This window comes from Rhinopithecus roxellana, chromosome 1 (genome assembly GCF_007565055.1).
Source record: "Rhinopithecus roxellana isolate Shanxi Qingling chromosome 1, ASM756505v1, whole genome shotgun sequence".
In the NCBI taxonomy this organism is placed as follows: domain Eukaryota; kingdom Metazoa; phylum Chordata; class Mammalia; order Primates; family Cercopithecidae; genus Rhinopithecus; species Rhinopithecus roxellana.
The window spans coordinates 1,971,708-1,984,194 of NC_044549.1; the positions used below are offsets into that span (position 1 = coordinate 1,971,708).

The following is a 12,487-nucleotide window of genomic DNA, read 5'->3' on the forward strand; positions in this document are numbered from 1 at the left end:
ATGTGTTGCAGAAATTGCAAGAAATTCAAAATGTTTTCAAAAACATTTTAGATTGTGGTGTCTGCAGAACTTTTTGGAAACCTAAGCACTATTCAGTTAGTATAAGCTAAAATATTCCGTATGTAACTCCTTGAAAGTTCTTAGTTTTTGGATAGTAGCAGAGACTTCTGATTGAGAGTCACAGTTATTCCGTATGTATCTCTAATAAGCACAAAGTTACTACTCTGTGATTATCAACATTGCGATGAGAACAAGATTGTCTGACCACACCCAACCCTTCTTACAGCTTCAAGGCAAACACTTCTTCAAAATGAGAACCAACTCAAAATAGCTTTCAGTTTGATGTGGCGTTTCATTTGTATGTTCGTCTTTCTGCACACACACAAAACACTGGTCAAAATGCCAGATATGATTTCCCTTTGAGGAGTTCTCATTGTTCATAGTTATTTGTAATCTGCCCTAAACCTCATGATCTAAGAGAAGTTAGTTACTTTTGATCTATTTTTCAAAATAGAACCAATCTAAAAGTTTTGCAGCATAAAGTAAAAAATGAAACTTGAAAAAGTGTTCCCTTTTTTTCTCTTCTTTAAAAACACAGGCCGGGCGCGGTGGCTCAAGCCTGTAATCCCAGCACTTTGGGAGGCCGAGACGGGCGGATCACGAGGTCAGGAGATCGAGACCATCCTGGCTAACACAGTGAAACCCCGTCTCTACTAAAAATACAAAAAAAAACTAGCCGGGCGAGGTGGCGGGCGCCTGTAGTCCCAGCTACTCGGGAGGCTGAGGCGGGAGAATGGCGCAAACCCGGGAGGCGGAGCTTGCAGTGAGCTGAGATCGGGCCACTGCACTCCAGTCCGGGCGACAGAGCGAGACTCCGCCTCAAAAAAAAAAAAAAAAAAAAAAAAAAAAAAAAAAAAAAAAAAACACAACTAAACAACCCATTAAGAGAAGGGTTTTTAAAAAAAATTCTGACAGAAATAATACAAAATGGAAATTTAGATTTTGTACTAAATTATATGTGAACCTTTTTAAGGTCATCAAATACTTACATAATGTAGTGTGAAGTTTTGCCTTGTGTCGTTAATATGCAGAGATACAGAGATAAATGTCTTTACAGAATATTTTGACACCCTATTGGCAGTCTAGAATCATTTGAAAACCATATATTAATGGTGATGGGAACAGAAACAGAAAATAGATTGTCCCAAATGCTTAATATGAAATATTTTTAAATTTAAATTATTTTGCTCACGGCATTTAATTTTCAATTGCCAGATATCGGCCATATATACTATAGTGTTCATACGCTAACAAGTTTGCAAATTAACTTTAATGTATTATGTGTATATATATCTTTTTTTTTTTTTCCTGAGACAGAGTCTCACTCTGTCGCCCAGGCTGGAGTGCACTGGCATGATCTCAGCTCACTGCAACCTCTGCCCCCAGAGTTCAAGCAATTCTCCTACCTCAGCCTCCCGAATAGCTGGGATTACAGGCACTTGCCACCGTGCCCGGCTAATTTTTGTATTCTTAGTAGAGACGGGGTTTCACTGTCTTTGCTTGGCTGGTCTTGAACTCCTGACCTCGTGATCCAACCCCTTGGGCCTCCCAAAGTGCTGGGATTACAAACGTGAGCCACCGCGCCCGGCCTCATGATATATTTTTTATAAGGTTTTCAGTGTTCTATTATAATACTTTAAACTTTACATGTCCTGAAGAATTTGCCACTGGTTCATATATTAAGTTAAGTACAACTCAGTGTTTGTACCTCTGCGTCTGGTGTCCTCCTTTCCTCTAATATTATGTCTTGCTCTGGCAGTAACAGAAAGTTTGAATGGGACAAAAGAGCATCTAAATTAGGGAAAACAATTTAGCTTCTCACATATCTCTTAAACAGCACATTCTGAGGTGTAGCCCATGAGCATCTGCTTATTTGCATATTCACAATAATATTCACACCATTATCTTAACTCTCTTTCAACAGACTAAAACAATCACTTGATAGTCCATTAAGAAAAAACCACAAACTAGAAAGTCACATCAGATGGAAGGCTAATTAGCTATACTGTTTTCACATTGCGTGTGTACTAATCAGGCATTTATTTAATATCTCCAGTGCTCAATTTTTTGCATTAATTATTTCAGATTAATTCTTTTTTGTTAAAAGCAGTTATTAAAGGGGCACAATGTGGGACAGATGCACTGCTGATTCCTGATTCCGCGCACTTCAGTGAGCCTTCCGCATTTGAATTCTTTCATCTTCGAGCATGTGCCTATAGCCAGTGCTGAGCAGATGCAAAGGTTATGTCAGGATTGTTTTGCAATGCATTTGAGATATTACAAGTAAAACTGATAAGGCAGTATATTTCAGGTACCAATAAGAAGTTCCTGAGAGCCCTGATACGCTTTACTGTCCCATGAAGACTCTTGGAGTTTATAATTATATTACCTGGTTCTGATATCATAAGAGATAATATTAGTAGATAACCTTAAAGGAGGGACTTCATTTGGAAATTTGTAAAATTTAAAGAGTCATCATCATATCTAATAGCCCAAACTTGAGAACAGAGGAGTTATGGAGAGTTATTCAAACTAAGAAGTATTCACTATGTGTATATATTAAGTGGCAATATATCTTCTATTTACTTACAAATATGAATCAACTAATTAAATTTCATTTATTTTCCCCTGTACTTACCACATTAAAAAAAATCATAGTAAATATAATCAATGCCTTCCAAAGATAGGGTTTACCTGGTGCACAGCAGTGAAAATGGTATTTTTTTTCCTTCATCCTCAGTGATTGGTTTAGCCAATCCACGTTAATTTTGGTCAGAATTGCAGGTTCATTGCACTTTTGCAAGCTGTACACTTCTAAACACCACATTTCTTTTTAAAAATAATTTTCTAGTTTGCCGTAATGTAATGACAAAATTTGATCCAAACTAATGTGAAGCTATTTGTAGACTTTATCCTACTAATAATGGATGTTCACATTCCACCGCAGTAAAACTAAATAACTTTGAATACAGTTTACTGTTTTAGAACCTCTTTGTAACATGCAAAGTATATTACCTTTCTCAATTCTGAATCATTTTGGAGTCCAAATACCTTTGGCTGCAGAGGTTTGGACAATGGATGACAGACCTGAACTGATAATAACATTCTTTGACCAGTCGTTAAAATCCACTTTCATGTTGTTGGCTTTGTAGACTTGAAACTATTGACTGGAGAGAGTGGATTCACTGGATTTACTGGCTGTGGCTCTGGTGGATGCTTACTGGTGTTGCTAATAAGTTCCATAGTTATATGGAGGATTCAACTTTTCTGATCACTACATACAATTAGGAATATATTCAGTATCAATTATTTGAAAAATTCATTTTTGTGAGCATGGTATTCTCTATTAATTATAGTTCATGTCTGTTGTAATTATCACTGTTTATGAGGGTCACAAAAGGATTTGTGATGGTGAAAAATCTGTAGTCAGTAAGTATTTGTTTTTCTTGTTTCATTGGAAGGACATAACACGTTGGAACTTCCCTGCTTCAATTTCTATTATGAGTGTTTTGCCTTATGCCTTCTAATTAGGACACCTTTGCTTTAAAATTAAAAATCTTGATTTGATAAATTCACAATAATGTTACAATGATCTTGCAATGTCACTATATGTACTAATTGTAACAGGTTTGACATTTAAATATGAATTGGTTCTTTAACTTAACCTTGGATTTGGCTTAAAGAATTTTGAAATGTCCTATTAAAATTGGGGCAAATGATAGTTTTGCCTTGGGCCAAACCACTGTTACTCTCTGTACAATTATGTTAATTATATTTTGTTAAAATTCCCAGAGGCCGCAGCTCTAAACTAAGGGCCAATTGGTAGTTGTTATTCATTGTAATTAATATTGACTACTTGTGCGTGCACGTCTTCCTTTTTTTCTTTTTTTATAGTTACGTTTCAAAGAGGAGATGGAGGACTAATGACCAATGGAAGGTATGCTAAGGAGATTGATTCATTCGTATTTTTTTTTAATCAGGACTGGGAAACACTATAGTAAGAGGCTATTATTGTAATAAATGATCATTTAAAAGTCTGAGAATTCTGGGAGGAATTAAATGGCTTAGCACAAAGTTTAATGATCTATCTGTTGTGCACTTTAGAGGAATCAGGTCCAGATGTTTCATATCTCCCAGATGCCCCTGAAGAAATTAGTAGTAAATATCACATGGAATGTGTTCATTTGTTAGCAGGGTGTTTATTGCATTAATTAGACATTAGCAAATGAAGTTGCTGTTGTTTAAGACTCCTTATTGGCTCTCACTAAATTGCTGTGAGTGAACAATTACACATAATCGATCACAAAGTAAATGATTCATGGATGATGAATAGGCTATAGATTGATAGGACTGGATTCCACAACTTTGGATACTCAATTGAAATTGATAAAAGCTGATAACAAACTCATATATCCTCATCTATTTTCCCTTTGCCAATATGGAGATTGTAATTAGGCACTGGTAATAACTTCCAATCTCCCATGTAATCAATATTTTAGCAAAAAGAGATTAAGTCTAATGAGAGCTTGTGGATGTAGCAAGAAAGCAGTCGGGTCTTCTTATTGCAGTTTCCATAGAAACATATGTTTCTCTTAGGGATTGTACCAGAAGGGGTCTATCAAAAGAAAAGTGTAATGATTATAGATGTTCTATTTCTGTGTAAATATGCTAGTAATCTGGAAAGGAATCAGAATCCCATCTTTTATATTAAAGAAGGGAGTTCTTTATTAAATATGATGTAAAGGAAATTTTCCTCGTAGACTAGACTCACATGCTGGCTCAGATCACAGTGTATCTTTTATTACCTTAAAAAAAAACACCCTTACTATGCCCTTGATATTTTGCAGTTTAGAACTTGGAAATGTGCTATTGATGGAGAGTATAAATACTGTTCATTAATTTCGCTAAGTTCCTCGTTCCTCGCCTCCAGATCAAGCGTGAAGGGTCGTAACAAGGGTTACAGCCTAGAGGGGACAGATATATAAGGGAGCTGCAGGAATTGAGGAAGGAATAGCCCAAAGTTTTAGAAATGGCTGACATAGAGAAGTCACTTTGAGCAGTTGTTCCCTTGAGGTGCCAATTTATCATCAAACCTTGTTTTGGAATCCTAGTATGTTACTGATTCCTACCAGTTTCAGGGCAGACACCTGAATTTGTTTGGACATGGACAGAATCCCGGGCAAGGACTCCCTGTGTCCACTGTTAATCTATGTATAGCCTTAATGAATTGCTGGCGTTATTTAATTCTAGGGAGTCTACATATATTAATTTGAAGTCAATTAATATCTTCAATTTCTTAACCCTTTATATTGCATGAGATGGGTGTCAAAATCTTGCATTGAGCTCCATGTATTGATTTCCTTGTCATCTCTGTTTTAGCCGTCCAGGTCTTCTAAATGCTGGTGATCCCAGCTATCCATGGCTTGCTGATTCTTGGCCAGCCACAAGCTTGCCAGTAAATAATAGTAATAGTGGCCCAAATGATATTGGAAATTTTGGCCGTGGAGGTAAGTTGTGTTTTATAAATACTATTATTTGAGTTCTCTCTCTTTTTTTGGCCTTCCTGGATTTTTTTTAAAGAGACATATCAGAGAATATTTACTCTCATAATTAAAGTTAATGAAACATATGCACCAACAGTGCTGTACATTTGCTAAATATTTTAATGTAAAACTATTTTGTCTTTATTACCTTGAATAAAACCAAACTTTTAAGGAAGCTATTACTAACCAAGATGATAAATATTTATAATATATTTGTTTGCAGGATTACTAGTACAAGATTACTGAACTCAGAAATCTATTTTGCTAACTAGGGCTTATGGTTTTGGACTAGAGGTTTCCCTTCTCTTTCTCATTTAACATGTATTTATTGAGCATCTCCTGTGTACTTGGCGCTATGGTAGACCGCAGAATCTAATATTGATATAAAAAAGATGGTCCTTGCCCTCATATAATATGTCATGTAAGAAATAGACAATTAAGTCAATATAACATGTTGAGAGAGAACTTTTCTGTAGTTCCACAATTAATAACTGGTATCCAAAAAAAAAGACAAAAAAGTACGAGGTAGATGACATGCTAAAGCCTTCAAAATGTGGTGCCAAAGTCCTCTCCCTGTGGGTTTGTAAGGAGACAGAAGTAACCTACTGCAAAAAACTACCACCTTCCCCTGCCTTCACCTTTTCATCCAGTCAATACGAGAGAGCTTTGTTTAGAGAATGATGAGAGGAGTAGGGAGCTCTCTGATCTCAGTGTGGCTTGGCAGGTTCATGTGAGTTTTCCATTGGTGGAAGATTATACAGACATTAAATATACTTCAACTGCCTTTCCAGAACCCCACATGGGATGTCTACCAAGTGGGAGTAAGAAAGCTCCATGAACAGAGTATTATTTAAGTTGATACCTGAAGCAAGCTTAAAAATGAGTCAAAAGTATGAAAAAAAAAAAGTGTGTAGAAAAGAAATTGCTCTATTTTAAGTTCCAGAAATAAAAGAGACATTGACCTACTTGAGAAATGCAGGAATTTCCTAATGACTTGAGTATAAAGTACGAGGAAGCAGAAATGGTAAGAAACATAGAAGGATAGCTAACAAAGGACCTTTTAAGTCACATACAGAGTTTAGGCTTCGTTCAGAGGGTTATCAGAAGCCGTTGATGGATTTTTAACAGGAGAATGCTGGGCTCCAAGTACTGTTTTAAGTCATCCAGCCTGCTGCTGGATGAAGAATGGAGTAACAGTAGAAAATTAGAGTGATTAATTAGAATAGTGCTGTGATCCAAGCAAAGCTGTATGAATTCGCTGTAAGATTTCAGGACTTTTAGAATTAATGAAGGAGGCTCAGGGCTCTGTTAAATTTTTCTGAGTCCATTATAAGCCTCGATGGGTTGATTTCATATGCATAAGTATATAACCAGATTGACTGAGAAGAATATTCATAGCATTTTCTCTTTAAGAATGGATTACCACTATGTTTGACTATATTTAAAATTGCATTTCAAATAATGAAGCTACTAATTATTGCATAACTCTGCATTCTGTCAGTACCAACTATGAGAAGGGGAATATATATATATATATATATTTAGCACAAAGCTTGGCATACCATCAATGACCAGGCATGAGTGGAGTGAGAGAATGGAAAGTAAGTTACATGACTCCTCAGCTTCCTCTTCCATTTCTGTAAGCCAACACACCCCACTTAGGACTCTCATTTGCCCAGAGACTCTGGCAGTGGCCTCCTCCCCTAAGTGACCTGACTGTGAGCACCTGTAGGCTATCACTTTGCCGTGGGTAGTTTCTGTGCCTGAGCACCTGCTCATCAGGAAACAAAAATGTCCCTCCCCTGCTATGTAAACTGATTTTGTCAAAAGGAATTCTGTTCCCACAGCTTCTATCAGTCAAGGAATAACTGCCTCTTTGACCTCTTGTATTCTTATTGAAATAATATGACATGCTACTGTTTTATCAAGAAGTAAATGCTTACAGATGGAGAAAATGAATTTTCAGTTTCCACAGGCTACCTTGACATCTAAAATGTCTCAGTCAAATTTAACAAAAAGGTACACTTGGAGATTTGCAAGGTTTTTCTTCCATTTTCACAATGTGAAATATCTCAGATGAACAGCAAGGCCAAGACAACATTTCTGTAGGGTTGACTGTATCCCTTATCCATGTGATAGTCATTTTAAGCATTTACTATGTGCCAGAAATACTGTTAAAATTTTTTTGTATATTTTAATTCATTTTACTTGCATACTAATGTATGAAATAGATAATCATATTTCCATGTTAAGGCACAATAAACTAAGATTTCTGAAGACAAATAATTTGAGATCTGGTTGTAGAAAACTCTGCTTTCTGTTGTAAAGGTGGATTCACATGTATGACTATATAACCATATTCACTTGGAAGAATAAGGATGGATACTGACATTTTCCCTTTAAGAATAAAATGACAATAAATGTTTGAATGTAATAAAAATAGTCCTTAGAATAATAAAGTTACTAATTATAGCATAAATCCACATTTTATCAAAGCAAACCATCAAAAATTTATTTAATCATTCAAGTCAGCAAGTGCTTACTCTCTTCAAAACACTGGGTGAGCAATTATGAAAATGCAGACATAAATCCCATATGCTCCTGTCTTCAAGTGACTTTATGATGCAGTGAAGGAGACAGTCATTCATACAGATAATTATATAAAACAAAAGGAAATAAATGTGAGTACAAGTATAACCAAGGTGCTGAAAAACTACAGAATGAATTACCAATTCCAAGTGGAGGAAGGCTTTCTATAACTTATCGGTTTCAAACACAAGTGTTAACAAGCCCTAGTCAGACAGTCTAAAACATTAAGGATTGGTAGGTGGGGACTGCGATCAATGGAAATGGAAAAAAGAACTGCTAAAGATGGCATCACCTATTTCGGTCTAGGCTTTTGGGAGAAAGGCCGGCCCAGAGTTCCAAATCATCTGATATTATAGGACTCTCCTTAACATCCAAATATTCATGTGCAATAGTCCAATATTTCGATGTTAGAATATAATTCAGTTTATTTTTTGAAAATGTAGGGATGATCAAATCATATTTGAAGACAATGTGCAGCCTAAAAATCAATACAGAAGCACTTAGACTTAAAGGCTGACTATAATTTTATCTAGCAGGGAGAGGAGAGCTTCAATTTCCAGAGCCATAGCATTAGTTGTATAGCAATATTATGTAGGATTAGATTCTTGGACCACTTTTCTTCATTGTTTAACATTTGAGCACACAGTCATTTGAAAAGCTTGCCATTGAAATGGCTTGCAATCCACATCTAAAGCTTTGGAGAACTTTAAATTCAAAGTGTGTGAAATTGGAGCCCACGTTGGGGAATCATGTATATTCACTTAATATTCATCAGTGAAGGACATGGTGGAAGCGGCAGAAACGAAAGTCTGAAAAACCACCCAGAGTGAAGGATATATTTTCACCAATTTGGATATACTACATCTTAAAAGGTTTTGAGAAATAAAAATAATATTAACACTTGAGAATGCAGTATGCTTAACATCAAATTTTGTAATTAGTACATAGCTCAAAGAAAGAAAGGCAAGAAAGTAGTTGTGAAGTTCTGAAATTCAAAAATAATGTTACTTGCTCATACAACCTGGTGAAATATTATAAGTTTAAATATGTTTAACAATTTCCCTGATATACATTTAAGATACTTACTTCAATATCTTAAGTATATATCCACTCAATTATAAAACAAGTTCCAAACTTCAAAACCTTCATAAAGATTTAAGTTATGCAGTGTACAAAATACAGTCTACATTTCTTTCTACAGTTGCTAAAGAAGACAGTTTTTAGCTTGGGTGAAATTCAAAAGCAAAAGTAATATTTCTATAAGAATTGTTATTTCAGGTACTATTGAGTGTCAGCTAATCTAAAAGTTTTAAGATAGCTGAACATGTCCTCTAATGAAAGAATGAAGTGATTTCATGACCTCAAGTCCCATGAAATGAAGCTTTCAGAAGATAGGTTATTTTAAAATGTACTATATAATAATTAGATTCATTTTAACTATACATGATTAAAAATAGTGTTATTTAGTGATTTCTATTTTAGATTCACTCGGTATCTTTCTTCCAAAAAGGGGAAATAGGAGCTCAGGAGAGAGGCGGAGGTTCTGAATTATAAAGCATCATGTAGAAATAATTCAGCATACCAGGATGAAAAATGGACTAATTGATATTCAGTGTTGTTCCTGAAGTTTAATTTTACTCTAGCTGTGTTACAACATGAAACAGTCATTCTCTGGTTCGGAGCTGATAGCATAAATTAAAGTCACCGATCACAGAGAATGGGCTTTCTATAGTTAAATTCTGCCATATTGTGCAAATGACTTATACATGAAAATTTTCCTTTGTTATTCAAGAAAAAAGAATGCATTCTCCATTTCTGGAGCAATGAAATTACACCAATAAGTGGCAAGTTATAACTTCAAAAAATGTGCTTGATAGTCAGTGGGGTATAATTTTGGAAATGTTAGCATATATTCAGCAGTTGTCGTCCACGTCTCTTGGGATAAAGAGACGTTTTTCATCTGTGGGTTGTGGATTCACTATCATTGCTACTGTAAAGTGCTAACACTTTCCTTGGCTCTAAAACAGAGTGAACAACTGAAAGCATTTTTCAGTAGTGAAGTATGCCAACCGTCTCATTCATGGTTAAAGAAAATGGGGGGAAGGGTGTTTTAAGCAGTGAGACGTGAAGGGCGAGCAGTAGGCCTGCCTGTCACTGAGGCTGATAGCTTGGCGATGGTTGTACATCATCTACCCTTCAGTGGCTCATGAAGCCCATCTCAGCTGAAATGCAAACGTGCAGTGTGACACACTTATTTTTCATCTTCAATCCTGATTGTTTGGGCTTCCGGTGCCTCATTACATTGTTTCATTTCCCTATGTTCACCGCACCACAGATGTGCTGCCACCAGTTCCAGGCCAAGGGGATAAAACAGCAACAATGCTCTCAGATGGAGCCATTTACAGCAGCATTGACTTCACCACCAAAACCACCTACAACAGTTCCAGCCAGATAACACAGGCCACCCCATACGCCACGACACAGATCTTGCATTCCAACAGCATACATGAATTGGCTGTCGATCTGCCTGATCCACAGTGGAAAAGCTCAATTCAGCAAAAAACAGATCTGATGGGATTCGGTTATTCTCTACCTGATCAGAACAAAGGTAACAACGGTGAGTCAGGTTTTTGTTTCCTGAGGAGTTATTTTCATAGCATTTGTGCATGAGATAGAAATTAGTATTTGTTGTTCGACTTAGTGATTCATTACCAGGTTTACCACCTAAACTAAAAAAAGATATCGGCATGTTTCCAGTAACTTGAATAATTCCTACCACCACCACCACCGCCACCACCACCTCCACCACCACCTCCACCACCACCACCACCGCCACCTCCACCACACACGAATGCCAATCGGTTTCATCTTTTAGCTCTTTTTCAACATAATGATCAACAATCCATCTCTACTTTCATTAGGACAGGGTAGACAAAACATTCCTCCACTCTCCCACATCTGCTTCTGAGTTGCTAACTGCATGTTCTGCATGGGCTTGTGCTGTGAACTAATCACATGATGCCACTGTGACCTCTGCCCTTTAACCCTTAGCCTTACTTTACATTCCTGACTACCGATTGGCTGAGGGATTGTCTAATAGAATGCCACACAACCAGTCTCAGGATTTCAGCACCACCAGCTCTCACAACAGCTCAGAAAGGAGTGGCAGTCTCTCAGGTTGGTCTCATCACCGTAAGGAGAAATATTTGTTTGTCACCAGCATATGACCTGTGTTCCTAACAACCATGAAGATATACTGAATCACAGCTCACTGTCAGGCATTTATCTGTCAAATGGCAACAGTTTATGCTAATGAAATCATGCCTTGGTGGGATAAAAGGGAAGAGAAAAATCACTGTCCCCTTTTATATACTGACTCTATGAGGATATATGTAAAGAAAAATTATGCCATTCTACTAAATACGATTCATTAAAGAACAGAGTAAAGAGAATTTTGTGATAAAAAGATCATACATGAAAATCAATTCCATGTTATAAATACCAAAAGATGAATTCAACTAAAATGAAAATGATTTTGGAGTGCTTCAGAATATTAGTATATCAGTGATGTGACCTCCTATTTTTGGACACGATTTCAAAATACCATATAATAGGATTTGTTATCTATTGAATGGTATTCTACTGCACTGTACAAGAAAGTTAATAGGGGAAATTAATATTTAATTTCCAAAAAATCATACAATCTTTGATATTGATAATTCTTTTATGGTATACATTTTAATATGTATTTGAGATATATCAGATGAACTGACAATCTATAATGTCGGTATCACATAGCACAAATAGAAAGAAACACCTTTACTGGACAAAAAGATATACCTATTGCAATGACTTATGCGTGAAATTTTCCTGGCCCAAAGATCCTTACCTGTAAAATGAGGAGGTTGTAGTAGACACACTCTAACTTTCAACCATGACATCTACATTGTATGGCTGATGACTTTGTGCATTTCTAATTTATTCCATGACCCCACTTGTCGAATTTGTTCGAATTAACTGTATGCTATTTGTTTGTACTGAGCTTTTGTTTTATTTTTTTAATTACAGGTTATTTGTAAAAGACTAGAGTGTATTATGGCATGTCACAGGCTACCAGGCATCAAAGCCATAAAGAGTTAAACTTTCCACATCATTAGGGGTAACATTTTCTAAATCACTTTTCCTCAGGAGATGGAACCCTTTCAGTCTGAACATGTGAATGCTCCCTCTTCCCTTCAAAATGGGTCATTTGCTCTTCTTGCCTGTTGGTAGAATTAGCTATATGATAGAATCCA

The 12,487-nt window shown here is 36.2% G+C and overlaps 1 protein-coding gene across 1 annotated transcript in view; it reads left to right on the forward strand.

The window, feature by feature from the left end:
* Nucleotides 1-12,487, forward strand: part of ROBO2 (roundabout guidance receptor 2) — a 615,454-nt gene that overhangs the window by 561,321 nt on the left and 41,646 nt on the right. Inside the window, exons 19-21 of the mRNA XM_030939677.1 lie at nucleotides 3,955-3,997; nucleotides 5,440-5,567; nucleotides 10,528-10,809. Coding sequence (XP_030795537.1) covers nucleotides 3,955-3,997; nucleotides 5,440-5,567; nucleotides 10,528-10,809 — 453 coding nt within the window. The remainder of the gene's footprint in view (nucleotides 1-3,954; nucleotides 3,998-5,439; nucleotides 5,568-10,527; nucleotides 10,810-12,487) is intronic.